General features: G+C 43.7%; 1 protein-coding gene across 2 annotated transcripts in view; it reads right to left on the bottom strand.

Annotated features, from left to right (window-relative positions):
* STRIP1 (striatin interacting protein 1) overlaps positions 1-15,335 on the bottom strand; it is a 225,886-nt gene that overhangs the window by 30,292 nt on the left and 180,259 nt on the right. For both annotated transcript variants that reach the window (XM_078644790.1, XM_078644789.1), the window contains exons 13-14: positions 8,489-8,560; positions 7,875-7,949 (exon numbers count right to left, since the gene is read on the bottom strand). In XM_078644790.1, coding sequence (XP_078500916.1) covers positions 7,875-7,949; positions 8,489-8,560 — 147 coding nt within the window. The remainder of the gene's footprint in view (positions 1-7,874; positions 7,950-8,488; positions 8,561-15,335) is intronic.

Genomic DNA, 15,335 nt, shown 5'->3' with positions numbered 1-15,335 from the left:
AGTCCAGATTGCTCTAAATGTAAGATGTAACAGATGATATTCTGTATAAAAGTATCAAGAGGATTGATATAGTTATTGTTACAATAGATAACAAATCGCTTCCATTTTGCTGCATAACATTCCCTGGTAGGTGGCATTCTAGCCTCTTGTAGGATATCCATACAGTCTGGTGATACGTGTAGATAACCAAACTCTATGACTTCAGGAGCTAGATCGGCAGGTTGAGTTTTTTGGGATTTGAATGCCTGGTTTCTCCATGGCTCTGAATGAGGAGACGCAGCATTTGCTGTGGAACTACTGATAGCTCCAGTAGGGTGGTAAACCAAGGTTTGACGGGCCCATGTGGGAGCTATGAGAATTAGTGTGAGGGATGATTGCCTGAGCTTTCGAACTACCAGTGGAATGAGTGGGAGAGGCAGAAAAGTATAAGCAAATATCTGTGACCAGTTCCTCCATAGGGCATTGTCTTTGTAGAGCGGGTGTGGGTACCTGGAGGTGAAGCTTAGGCATTTTGCGTTTTCTGCTGTGGCGAACAGGTCTATCTGAGGAAATCCTCATTCATGAAGGTAGGAGAGGAGAATCGGAGGATGAAGTTCCAACTCATGGATTTGCTGCCTCGGTCTGCTCAGAAGGTCAACAATCTGATTGATTACTCCAGAAAGGTGTTCTGCCAGAAGATAAATTCTGTGGTGTATGGCCTATTTCCAAATGTCTTGTGCTAGGCGTGACAGTTGGAGAGTGCGTCTCCCACCTTGCTTTTGTATATAGTACATAGTGGTCATGTTGTACCTTCGAACTAGGACGGCTTTGCCTACAAGGTGAGTTTGAAAGGCTGTGAGCACTAGAATCACTGCTATCAGCTCTAGGCGGTTTATATGGAGTTTTTTGTGCTTTTGACTTAATAAGCCTTGGATTGTGTGATCCAGTAAGGGAGCACCCCAACCAGTGAGTTATGCATCTGCCGTTAGCACTGTCTGTGGAACAGGGTTGATGATGCACCCTCCTTTGGATAAATGTTGTGGGTTCCACCACTGCAGAGAGTGATGGGTGCGGCCGTCTACCAACAATAGATCGGTTAAACGACCCTGCTACTGGTTCCACTGAGTTGGTAAGCATTCTTGAAGGGGACCTATGTGAAGGCTTGCATGGGGTACAATTATGATGCAAGACGCCATCATTCCCAGCAGTTGCATGAAGACTCTGGCTGGTAATGAGTGGTTGGCTTGAAACTGAGTGAGAAGAGATCGAAACACCTTATTCTGGCTGCATTGGGAGCGGTTAGAGCGTTTTGAGTGTCTATGGTGGCTCCCAGATGCTGTGTGCTTGATGGCTGCAGATGAGACTTCAAAGCATTCACTGTAAACCCTAGTTGATGTAGTAGGTGAATTGTGGATTGAGAGTGTTGGAGACACTTCTGGTAAAAGCCGGCTTTGATGAGCCAGTCTTCCAGGTAGGGGGAAGACGTGGACGTGCTGTCTTATCAGATGAGCTACGACTTCTGCCAGGCATTTGGTATATACTCTGGGGGCAGTGGTGACTCCAAACGGTAGTACTTTGAATTGGTAATGTTGACCCGCTATCACAAATCTAAGATATTTGCGATGAGCGGGGTGAATTGGAATGTTAAAATTTGTGTCCTTGAAGTCTAGAGTAGACAAAGTCGCCCTGTTGTAAAAGTGGGAGCACTTGTTGAAGTGTCACCATGTGGAAATCGTCTCACAGTATGTAGTGCTTTAGTTCTCGAAGGTCCAGAATAGGTCTTAAGGAGATGTCTTTTTTGGGTACTGGCTATATGGCTCCTTTTAGATTCCTTAAGAAAGGTACACCCTATGGATGCCTTAAGGTCCAGGAGTCAAGTAGAGAAACAAAACAACAATCACACAAATGAATACTCCTGTCAGACCAATGTAATTTTTCTGGTGGCCTACAGAGGGCTCAACAGTAGGGCTATCCCACAATAATGAGTCTTTCAATACAGGGATATACAAAAATATTACATTTTATTTAAAAAAAAATCTTTTTGTAGGAACCTAATTTATGAAAATAGTAACATTTCTTTTTTTATAAAGATCTCAGTTTATACAAACATATACATAATTAGGAAGGACATTTTATTTTGTATCTGATATAATTGCCATGTACAAAATATATTATTTACAGATAAAGATATGGAAAGACATATACATGTACTCTAGTAACGCACATCCATACTCCAAAGAGACAAATCACCCTCATACCAACCAATCTAACCTAACATACTTCACTCTCACATTCAAAAACAAATTAGGGGGAACCCTCAGTATTTTTTTATATATGACATACACCGTTGGCTCCAAGGCAAACTGAAACCAATTCTAATTTTGTTCCACTTTGGTGTGGTCTTTGAGGGATTTCCCACAGTCTGGTCAACATACGTTTCGGTGGGTATATAGGACTACCACCTTAATCAGGACCACTCTTTTAATATAATTTTAGGTGAGTGGACGGGGGTTCTCTGTTAGTGTGCCCCGTGGTACGTAGAAGTTATAAAGCAGTTGGTCCATGTATGGCACATGAGCTGCCAAGTCCCTCCTTATTAGTTAAAGGAGAACATTTATTGCATTTGTCTTTATGTTCTAGTAGATATGCTGAGGTGCCTATCCTGCGATTACTGCATTTAAACATGCACTTCTGATTTAAAACAATATTCTCAGCATTGCTTCAATCGTGTACTTGTTGTTAGTGATGAACCTACGCGTCTAATTTGTTTGCTGCAAAAACATTGTGCTACTGGCTCTATAACCCAATTGCAGATGAGCACCTGAACATCCTCTTGAAGAAGGGACTGATGTTCGGGACTGAAGAGGTGTTTGCGGGTGGGATGTTTGGTGGGGTTCAAGTGAGCTTGAGGCAGTAGTTGTGCTCAATGATGGAGAAAACACTGATTAGAGGTGATATCTTTCTAGCAAGGAAGGGACCCCAGAAGTCTCCCCCAGAAGGTGTGTGATCAGGAGCAGGCAAAGGGAGTCAGAACTTGGTTGAAGTGTCTCATTTGCTGACCTTCCTTTGCATCACCCCTGGAATTGTTCTCAGTAAGTCACTCTGGTGTATCCCACGGGTGACTGCTGATGGTCGGCCTGCAGTTGCCTCGGATATGAAATGGGAGGATCTGGGGAGGTAGCCTTACTGACTTCCCTTTACTACAGTACAGCCAACAAAAGGAACAACTTGAAGTAGATGTCTGGAGGGCCCCCAAAGCCTTGGCTCTGTCAGTGTCTTTAAAAAATTCTTAATCATCTGGTCCACCTGTGTCCCAAAGAGATGTTTACCACTGAACAGCAGGGTTAGCAGATGCTGTTGTACCTCTGCTTTGAAACCAGAGACACAGAACCAGGTGTGATGCCTGACCAGGATACTTGTGTTGATCCCTCTGGCAGCAGTGTTGACGGCATCTAGGGCATGGCAGAGAGTGGCATTAGATATGGTATTCCCCACTGTTACCATCTCTTGCCATCACTGCCCATAATCCTCAGGAGGTGTTTAAGGAGGACCAGCATCTAGTCCCAATGTGCCATCGTATGGAAAGTGCAGGTCAACCAAAGTAGCAATCATCTGATGTGTGGCTGCTTGCACTGCCACCATCTGGCCCGCTGAGTCCAGCTTTTTACCATGCTTATCAGGCTTCCTACACCACGCCTGGGATCAACAGGGTAGAGTGGGCTTCTCTCCCTGCAAAACTCGTGTGGCGACCCCTCTGGCGAATATGGAGAGGATTTAGCATAAGGTGGTGACACAGTTAGTAGAGAAGGAGGAGGAGGCTGAGCAGGAGGGGCTGGCACCCACATCCTGTGCCTCTTATGCTTGGGAGGTGGAGGAAGCTCCAAAGCAATATACTTCGCCCAAGTCAATTTCCTCTTTCTTGGGAGAATATCCTGTGACTTTGCAGCCATCTTTCCGGAGATCTAGCCAGTCTGCAGCTGTATAAACAAATGCATTTGGCAGGCATCCAACTCCTACTGCAACCATTCGAGGATTGGTTGCCCTGAAAACTCAGAGCTGGTTGTCGATGGAGTTTTTGGCAGCAAATGTACATTCAGTGTCGAGGAGGTCTTCCATGCAGAGGCTAATCATTTTGCCAATGTGGGCTTTGGGGCCGGTGTTGAGGGCTCTGCAGGTTTCAAAGGGGTACTGAGGCTTGTGCAAGAGCTTAGCGGCCAGAAGAGGGAGTGTTGTTGGGTTTGAAGGCTTAGGTCAGTGTTCCAGGCAATAACCATCATGGATAATTTGTATTACCCACCTGTCTGTGGTGATTGAATTCCAGACAGGTAGGAACTGTGAGAGGCGACCCCCGACAAGTGTTAATGATTGGGGCATGGTGAAGGGAAGTCATTGTTTATTGGCAGGGGAAGTGCAGGTGGAATTACATCTGCCTCGTCCCTGGTTATTATTTCCCCTGTAGCCTCCTTGAAAATAACCTCGGGAGGAGGTGGATTGGTTATTTTTAGAAGAGTAGGAGGGAGTCTCTGACAACACGGTTTTTTGAGCCACCTCTATAAAAGGAGCGGTTAAAGGAACCCCTGCTGGAAGGTAATGGAAAGGCCCCCATGGACTTAGCTGTTTCGGTGTCCTTTTTCATTTTTTCATGTGAAGTGTCGACTGTTGGCCCAAAAAGATGCTCTTTATCAAAGGGCTGATTCAGTATGGAGGATTGGACCTCTTGCTTGAACCCAGAGATTCGAAGCCAAGCGTGCCTGAGTAATAGTATGCTGGTGTTGATGGCAGGAGATGCTGTGTCTGCTGCATCAAGTGCACATTTTATGGAAGTATTGGTGATAAGCTTCCCTTCTTGGGGGCTGAGCATTGGCAATTCGCCAATGGTTAGCAGCCTGTGAAGCTACTCGTTTGCCTGATGCATCTATTAATTTAGACTCCCTATCCGGAGGAGGGGCGTCTCCTGTAGTTTGCGAAGTAACTCTTTTGAGGGCGTTAGATACGACAAGAGAGTCTAAGGGCAGCTGTCCCCTAATATATGCAGGATCTGTAGCAGCGGGTTTGAACTTTTTATCCACTCTAGGGATCAGTATTCTGGCTCTGACTGGGTCCATAAAGACCTTGTCTGCATGTTTTATCATGCCTTTGAGTATGGGTAAAGTATTAGTGGACTTCTGTGAATGTGTGAATGTCTCAGGGTCTGAGTGTAGCTCCACCCCGTGGTACTGATCAGCCTTGTTAATAAGCTGTACAAAGCCTTTACTGTCATCAGGTGGGGAGGGTCTGGAGGGATTCAGGTCAGGGTCATTACTGTGATTTGTGTCCTTATAGTAATCTTTCCATGGATCAAAGTCATGTGGAATGTCTTGTGGTGTGTCCTGATCCTCATCCCCATCCTCATCCCCATAATCATCCTCCTGTGGTTCAGGTGAACATGGGGGTGGTGGTGAATTTGATGGAATAATTAGTAGATGTGGAGTAGGCGGAGGAGAAGGAGTTATATAGGGGGAGAAGGGTTAGTACCCATACCCTTCTTTTTAAGAGGAATAGGACAGTCCTCTGAGCGATGCAGCTTCTGTTTTTTTTGGAAGAATGGCTGTAAGATGTCCAGTTTTGGGATCAATACGGAGTCTTTTCTGTTTTGGGTCCAAAACTGTATCTTCGGGTGGAAGTTCCTTGGAGGGAGTGTCTTACTCCTTGGGAATAGATTTCGGCGTGGAAGATTTATGAGAGTCTTTGTGCGCCGAATGTTTCAAGTCTGAATGCTTAGTTTTGTGTTTAGAACCTGAATCTTTCGGAGCAGGTTGTTTCGGCTCCAAGTGTTTCGGTGCGGAGGTTGATGGCTCCGAGGTTTCAGGTGCAGAGGATTTTGGTGTGGACGATTTCGGCTCCGAAGCTTTTCTCGGCTCCAAGGCCTTCGGCGCCGAAGGGGTTTTCTGTGCCGGCGATGTAGGGAGTGGCACATGAGGCGGCTTTTGTTTCGGTGATGAAGATGGTGTTTCGGTGCCGGAATGGGACCTGCTCGAGCCTGAAGGCTTGTCCTTATGTTTCGTAGCCGGGCCTGAGGGTGTGGCATTAGAAACATTTTACCGGCGTCATACTGAGCCAGAGAGCGGGGGTGATGCCGGAGTCTTCAGTTTTTTGGGGTGCGTGGTCACATGGGGATTTGTACTCATGGTATGTTGACCCGGGGTGATGTTCAGGTCTTCCTCCATGTCGGAGTCTGCTACGGAGACCAGTTCTTCTTCTTTGGCCTCTACATCTGTACGGGGAACCTCAATGTTCTCTAAAGACGTCCGGTACGGAGCCGCTGTCTCGTTGCATTTCGTGGCGTTGAGCCAGACGGTCACAAAGAGTCTTTTTCGATGAGAACGATCGACACGCTTCGCAGTCCTCGTTGTGTTTCGGGGATAAGCACAGGTTGCAGACCTGGTGCAAGTTGGTGCGAAGGAACATAGCACAACACCCAGGACATAGTTTAAATGGAGTACATTTCATCGACTGGGGGTGTGGTCGGCACGGGTAGGCCCGACGGGCCGCCTCGAAGTTCCCGATCGAAGGTTTTACAAATTCTACGATGCGCGTTGAATGGGAAACATCGATTGAAGACAATACCGTCGAGGGTAGAGGATCACGCGTCGAAGGGTTTCCAAAACTATACCGGAGCACAGCAATACACATCAGAACCCGATGGTGGAAAAAACAATGTGGGGATGGAGTCGATGACTATGCGCACTATCAACAAAGGGAGGAGTCACCTTCCTCGCGACTAAAAGATTTCTCAGAAGAAAAACAAAGTTCAAACATCCGGGCCCAACAACAGATGGCAATCTATGCTAACGCATATGATATACAGCTCATATGCCTCGAACATGGTAATGTTTGTTGCACTGTGGTTAAAATTAGAAGGGTGTATGTTCTAACAGACCCTTTGTGTCTGAATTCTCTAAGCTGCTGTCTGCAGGGATCAAAGAGGACTCGATCAAGTCAGAGACCGGGACATGGTCTACTGGGCGTTGAGGCAAAGCAGCCGGTCAAAGAACGGCAGTGTACCAACCAGGATAATTGTGCAGCGTCATAGATCTTGAGCATTAGAACAGTTATGCCTGAAAAAGCAGCAAGGAACACAAGAGCAGCCATTGCTGAACATGCCCAAACCTGATGGTAAAAAATACAATAAAACAATCTAAGGTGAAGTAAATACCCATGCACATTCTTGACGAAGGGTGGAGCCACACACCATTGCATTACTCAATACGCTTTCGAAGAAAGACTCATAACGTCTGAGTCAAACATTAGATGGCTGAAGTATGCAAATGTCTAACTACCTCCACACATGCTACAAAACATGCTTATTAAGAGAGGGATCTTTGATCTAGAGTAAATAACACTGCTTCTGAAGAGGTTAGTTCTGAAGTACAATGCAAAACTTGCATTTGTTTTAAATTTCTCTGGTATCAGTGAGACTAAAAATCTATCCACAGAAAATGCATGGTATCCTCGCGATGAGGGAGCTGCGTATTGGCTACTCCCACAGTTGTCAAAGATGTAGTGAAGGGTACCTCAATCCGATCATTTCTGGAGACCTTGCAAACAAAGCTGGAGCAAATAAGCAGCACATTCTGAGTGCTATTTTTAAATTTATGAGTGTGTGGTGGAGCCACAGCAACAAGGATCATGACTATGTATGTTTGTAGTCTTTGAACAGATTACAGAGCACAGTTTACAATATTGTTCACTAGCTTGTGGTATCTTAGTATTATGGAACCCCAGAATACTAAGATTTAACCTCTACATATTCATCCTTACAACACACGTCAAAACAAATAGCAGGGGATGTGATAGAACCAGTGTACAGCCAGAACAGGGTTGAGAAGTTTGTTGTTCTGTGGAAGATGACTTACCATATACTGAGGAAGACTGGAAAGGAGCCCCTGGTACAGGACTTCTGAAGGAACCTGATCAACATCTTCTTCTCCCTAAAACATAGCAAATAAATGGGTTACCAAATTTAAAACACTACAGGGACAGAGCTCTAAATGTTCAGAGTAGCAGTGTGTGAGTACCATTAACATTCTGAATTTCAGAGCTGCTGGTCTCAAAGGGGGTAATGCTCAAAAGGATTCAAAGCTTATACTTCAACAGTATGACATTTGTGCACTCCCCCAACTGTGTGTTGTGTACATCATTTAGCACATACTTTTGTAATATCAGGAGGCTTGAAGCAATACAATCAATGCTTGCATCCCAAAACAAGGAGGACAAATACTTCAATGACACACATTTTAGGGATCAGCCATCTCAATTCAAAACACTTTCTAATAATCAGGACTACAGATGTTTCCAATTATGCTGTCCCCTAATCATACATATCAGAGACCTCTCCAACCAGAACTGTTGTCTAATAATGAGAAGCAGATGTATTGTGCCAAACACTGGCAGATAATGGAGAACAGTGACATTTCCCACCCAACATATAACTAGAGCAGTCAAACCCACAGTATCAACTGACACTTACCCCTGACAGTGGTGACCGCACATACTCATCTTCCAAATGGGTCTGAACTTCAGCTATAGATGTATACTTGTGCTGAGGAAGAAAGGAAACCATTTTAAATCAAGCTGAAAAGTCAGCATCTTTCTGAAAACTGTCTGTCAAATGTCACAAACCAATTTCAAATCGTAGGCAGCTGAACTTTTTGAAGCAAATTTACTTCTAAAATACATTTAGGAAATATGTAGAAAAGACTCTTTTGAAGCTAAAAGGCAAAGAACTGTTTTACTCATGAAACAGGTTTATTTATCTGGGGCTAGATGTTAGAGTTTGAAGCTATTCTAGATTCAAATACAGTGCATTGGTGGTTGGGATTTGAAAAGCATCCTGTTTGTTTAAATAAGGTTTTTTGGGATCAAAAGGAGCCAGTTCGGTTCATCATCACTAACTTTGAATCTCACCAAGCCTCACAATGTAGTTACAATCTTCAGATTACATTTTACCCGTCAGTTTAATTTGAGAGATTACTAATGTTGTGGAAATCTAGAAATTATTCTTACAGATAAGTACCATTTTCCTTTTGCAGTGTGAACCTATTCAAAAGGAACGCATTACACCACAATTGAAAAGTAGTCTTTCACACTCCAAGTATCTAATCACATTACATAAACCACTTTAGATAATTAACTCACTATCTTTTTATTAACTTAAAACTTACAAGGGACATAATGTATAAATTGCAGGACATTCATCTTGCACCCTGTGATATGTAAACAAATGTGAGGTCCTACTTTAACGACAATCCTCCTTTTCCCGTCATGGGGATTCAGCCCAGCCCAAGTGTGTTCACCCTGCACTGTCATTGGGTGCGTCAGTAGTTTGAACTGGTTGACAGAGCATGCCCCTACTTTAATTCCATTTCCCCAGATCTTTGTTCATTTGTGTGGGCACCCCCTGCTCTCATAGACCACCCTTTCTGCTTGCATACACCAGTCCATGTCATTTGCCCAGTCGCTAAACATCGGACTGGACTCGCCCCCCCCATTTGTGCGCTATGTTGTGCTTAGCTATCATAAACACCAGTGTGGCCCAAAGTCTCTCCCCCATTGTTGGGTCTGTATTACCCCAGATGATTAATAGACACTCCTAGGGTGATATTGCTAGGTCCTTGCAACATAGTTGCGTGGCGATCCTATTCCAGTATTCTCCTATTTTGGGGCAGTTCCATAATAGATGTAGAAAGGTGCCTTCCTGGCCACAATTTTTGGGACAGAGTGCAGAATCAAGTCTGTTCATTTTAACCAGAGTAACACGTGTATAATATGTCCTATGGAGTAGTTTCAATTGTATCAATCTGAATCGGGACCGGATTGCCACTTCTCTGGGCGACTCCAGTGCCTCCCTACAATCCTCGTCGTCCAGCCTGCCCACGTCCTCCTCCCATCTGGATCTCAATTTCTCCAACGAGTCTGGGGAATTATTTAATATCTTCCGATAAGTTAGTGATATTGCTTTTCAACACTATCTTGTACAGAACTCTGCTTAGCGTAGGTTCAGTAAGATTTTTATTAAGCAACCGTTCTTCTAAGCTTATACTAGATAGTAGGTAAATATTATACACTCAGTCCACTCATGTCAGACATATTGCTAGCCAAGTCAATTGTAACATGATTACATTTGAGATTAATTCTAGGAGCAGGTGCTATGCCACCTCTGGAAACCCTGTGCTATTTATTCACAGTCGGGACAAAAAGCTTAATCCAATTTCCTACTACTACACCTTGTAATTAACAAGATTCTTGTAAACACATTATAATGTAATTTCACAAAATGTATAAAATCACAGTCGTTCGCCTGTCAAAATGGACATCATAGATAACATTTTCACAGTAAAGTTTCATTTGCTATGTCCCTATTTAAACAATTCTATTTAAGATGGATGGCACTCCTTGGCTGTGACTGAGATGGACTCAGAGGGCATCGGAATCACTTCAGGGCTAAGGCCTTAGTAAACTCCCTTAATGAAGCACTGATCACCCAGGTAGAACTGTAGTGGACAATGTGCATATGTAAGGTGAAATCTTGAGTTTCTGCAGGATTGTTACATAAAGGTAACCATCGTACAGATCCGCTTAACGCAATCTTTCAAATTTTTGATGGCTGTAAGAACCAGAGTCAGAGTCTGCATTTTTAGCTCCTTCAAGGATTTTCTAATATCGTAAAAGACCTGGATGGGACACAGTCTTCTGCCCCTTTTCCTCGCAGGGATGTAGGAGAAGCAATATACCTGCCCCTTTTCTGAAAATGCGACCAGCTACTCTACTGCCTGAAGTTTGTGACTTTCCAACAGGAGCAGAAAAGACTGTATTGTTGAGGCAGACATTCCACATTGAAAAGACGAGTGCATATGTGATTTTGATTCAATCGTAATAGTGTAGGTCAAGCCTCACCAGCTCAAACAGTGATTTAACCTCATAAAATATACGATGGTGATACCACAGGGACTACACAGGCCTTTTGCTTAGGTCTGGACTGTAGCCTTTGAATTTTCTATGAATCTCATCTTTTTGGAATGTGAGGCAAAATCTGAGGAATAGATGACCGCTGGGAGTGTCAGGAGTCCATATCCTTGAAAGGATGGAAAGGCCTCTCATTTGTTCATAAGTGTGTCCTTGTCTGGCTACTGTAGCTTGGATGGAATTGAAAATCTTGACATTACTGTGCCTAACTTGTCTCCGTGGAAGACCTAGTCAACAGAGCTCTAACAAGCATTTGCAATGCAATAGGTCTCGCATTAGGAAAGTTTGAGCTATTGGTATTGTAAATGGCAAAGTTTTTATTTATGTTTTTTTTTAAAAATATCTAAATTAATAGCTTTGTCATTTACAATGCCAATAGTTATAACTTTCGCAAATGTGATACCTATAGCATTAGTAATGCAATATGTTTTGTATTTACATGACTTAGATGTATTGATATTACAAATAACAATGGCGTTTAATTTTTTAAAATAACTAATACTTAAATAAAAGTTATTGTAATTTATTTATGCAATGAGCAGGTCCACACAAAGAATCAGGTACAAGCATTCACAGGAATAGATCTGGCTGTATCTGAACGTGCTCCTTGTATATTAGTACAAGCAGTAATGGCAAAGCCAGGACCAGAGATCTAGAATCATTTGAGCCAAGGACCCATCTGAATCTGTCAGTGGATAGGCAGAGAACTCCATGGAACACTCTTCCTTCACCAAGACACAGAACACTAACCTCACGCATATTCCACTGAAGAAGAGACATCTGAAGATATCTGAATATCCTTTTGTACTATCTCAGAAATGGTTTAAAGAAATTTCTTACAACTTCTGATGGTGACACATGTCCGCGGGATGGTCAGTGCTCTGCATTAACTTTTAGTTCTCATTGTGGAGTTACCTGATCTGATTTTTTCACATACCTTATGAAAATCCGTACTTCTGTAGCTTTTTTTTTTAATTGATAAAGCTCTTGTGTGCATGTGTTTCTAGCTTCATTTCGTACATCACCTCTTTCTGAATTATTTTGGGGTGTAGGCCTCAAGTGATTTTTAAACTGTGGAATAATAATGAATCCGCTCCATGAGGACAATGATCATTCACCTCGGTGCACGCTTTTGTAATGATATGCACGTTTTTAACAAAAGCTGAAATATCCTATGTGTTCTATTACTACAATAGTGACAGGGGGGGCACGGTGTAGTTAAAACTAGGGTTGTTTGCCTAGCGCTTTCAGAGCTTGACAGCATCAGGTATTCAGCAGCATTAGTTGCACGTTTGGTCTTTTATTCTTGCTTTTTCCTGACACGTGTTTTTCTGGCTGTTGTGTATCCGTGTGTTTACAGCCATCGGTTAACCATTCATTCTGTGCAGGGCCTTTTGTGACGAGAAAAAAATCATGGCAATGGTGATGACGCATCGAAAACGAGTGAAAGATTTGTGAATCGAGTTGTCTCATTACGCACTGATCCCACTTATCACAAAATCGCCCTCTCTCCTTATGTAACTTCTGGCCTTTAGTTTACTGCCTCAATTCTGTGTGAGAATGTGTACAACTCGAACATGCCGAGTATATTACTCTTAAAAAGAAGGGTGTGGAAATCAAAGCTTTTTTGTAAACTTCTCAAGTTCTAAGGAAAAATGTGCAAATATTGCAAAGGTTCATCTCTGCTATATATCATTATTTACCAATAACAAAATGGTTCTGAATACGATGTACTTTACAGGAAACGGTTTGTATTCTCTTCCCATGCAGTGCCACTTTGCAAAGAACAAATATGCAAAATATTATTCCGCAGAGAAAAAACGTGCACACCTTTGCTATTGTATGTAGAAAAGCACTGCAAAAGATAAACTTGTAGAGAAAGTTTAAAATCACTTTCAAGCTCGAGTGGGTTTCGATTATTTGCAGTACTATAAAAATTACATTAGAATGTGAAAAAAATATGCTCAAGCAAAGAAAATTAAAAGAGGAAACTTCGCAAACTTTGTGAAGAGTAAAAGTTGAAAACCTCATAAAACTTACAACCGACTCTTTCATATACTTCCTACTTTGATTGTAATGTGTGTGGTAACCTCAACAACAGCACCACTAAAAATGTCGTCACGTTCTCTGGTGAACTCTCAAGGCCGGTGCCGATATAGAATGTATTTATTTTGAAATACATCGCCCCCCTCAACAAAAAAAACTATTGTTCCCCGTGAACATCCTCAGCAAGAGATAAATGACGAATTTTGTCAATGATATACTATTTTAGAAACTGATCCTCGACAATTATTTATACAGCTTTACAGAGGGGCCACTGGTCCGATAACTTTTTGTGCCTGCATCGCAACTGTGAAAACTCCAAGCACATAGGTTGAATAATTAGAGGAGACCCAGTTTTTGCGATAAACTATCGCTTTATCAGAGATTTGAAGCACTTTTTGCAGTATACTGTCGACTGAGGTTTTTTTTTAGGTATTCCAGAATTACAAGGCGCACAACCAGAGTGTCCGTAAAATTAAAGCTTAAAACAAAGGTATACAATAATTGGTACAGGCAATGGGGCGAACGGTAAAACCTCACAACCGTTCGAAGATGGACCAAGCTTGGTACATACTAGAGCAAGAAAAAACCACAATGCCCCTGCACTTGTACAAAAGTATATATAAGGTGTGTGGTAACAACACTGTCAATTAGCTCAATATGAGGAAAAATGGTTTAGACCGTCTTCGGAAAACGGCGCCGGGAAACTCAAGAGGGAGAACTGCTACGACAAGGTGTACCCGCCTTTCCTGTTGGTTGACAGTGTCACGTATTTGAAGTCACCTGTCAATCCTCTCCTCCCGGTTTATACTCTGTGCTTTATTTAAGAGACTTATCCGGTCTCGGAGTGCTACTTCACTCAACCAGTGAAACTCCGGCTTACAGGATCTTTCGAATACACGTATCCGAGGTGGCCCTTGCACCTCACCTATTAGGCCCTGAAGATTCGCAGTCTGTTTCCCTGCGATGAAACACGTGTTGGCCTACTTAAAGGAACAATAAACGAAAACTCTTTTGCATCAACAACGGATTACATCCTGATTTTCCTTCCCTATTTTGTCTGAAAAACGATTACTGACAATTGATCTACTTGAAGGAGTTGGATGTTGTTCTAAACCATTTTTCCTCATATTGAGCTAATTGACAGTGTTGTTACCACACACCTTATATATACTTTTGTACAAGTGCAGGGGCATTGTGGTTTTCACTTTTTGCAGTATGTTGTGACTATTTTACCTTACCCCGGCCTTGCCTTGTCGCGCCGGTGAACGTGGTGGTTTTCGGCGAAGACAGTGGGGCTGAGTAAAAAACACATGTGCGCCGCTTATCTGTTGCACGCAATGCCGTCCAAGTTTCCAAATACGTTTGCAGTCAATTACAAAGTTTGCGTAATCCGCCAAGAACATACCTCATTCTCTGCCAAATGATGTGCCTCTAAGCACGGGACGCTTTGATCGAATTTACGGGAAGCAGGCTTTTTACAAGCGCCCATAACACAGATTTTCCCATTGATAAACACCGGAAGCAGATGTCTGGCCCGCCGCCTGGTTGTGGGCGGGGCCGGGAAGAGGTGGGTCCGCTCCGACTGCCTTGCGGAAGCTTTGCCTGTTGTCCTCCGGTCTCCCGAGTCGTGAGGGAGACCGGAGATGCCGTGCCAGCCATGGCGGGGGGGGGGCCCCGCGCAGAAGAGGGAGCCCCCGCTGGAGAAGGAGAGACCGGCCGCCGCCGAGCGCCAGCCGACCCGGTGAGTCCCGAATAGAGAGGAGGGGCGTGAGGCCTCATGTATGCGGCGGCCGGGGGCGCTTCTATGTATGTGTGTGTGTCTCTGGTGAGGTAAGGGGGGAGCGTGTGTGTATGCAGTGTGTGTATGCAGTGTGTGTGCGCGCATGTGTGTGTATGCGACGGCGGGGGTGGGTTCTCTGTATGTATGGGTGCGTGCATGGGTGCTCGTGTGTGTGTGTGTGTGTGTGTGTCTCTGGGTATGCGCATGCGTGTTGGTGCTTCCGAGGCAGGAGAGGGGCACGGCGCCGTGCGCGCCCACGAGGTGCAATCTGCGCTCGTGCACCCTCTTGTCCTCATTCCCAGAAACGGGTGACTATAGATGTCTTCGCAGACTAAGCAATGCTTTGCATTGCTTACGTCTAGCTCGACCTAAAAAGTGTATAAACGGGTGTGTTACCTAATTGCAGGTCAACTTTACTGTACCAATATGCTCCCTTGCAAAAAACTGCAATTCACCAGTACCAGGAAATGTTCACACATCAATGACCAACAGCTGAACTTTCACTTGGCAATACACCAAGGTATTC

Source organism: Lissotriton helveticus, chromosome 5_1 (assembly GCF_964261635.1).
Source record: "Lissotriton helveticus chromosome 5_1, aLisHel1.1, whole genome shotgun sequence".
NCBI lineage: Eukaryota > Metazoa > Chordata > Amphibia > Caudata > Salamandridae > Lissotriton > Lissotriton helveticus.
Note: the sequence above shows the minus strand (reverse complement) of the source record. Positions and strands in the feature narration are given on the sequence as shown.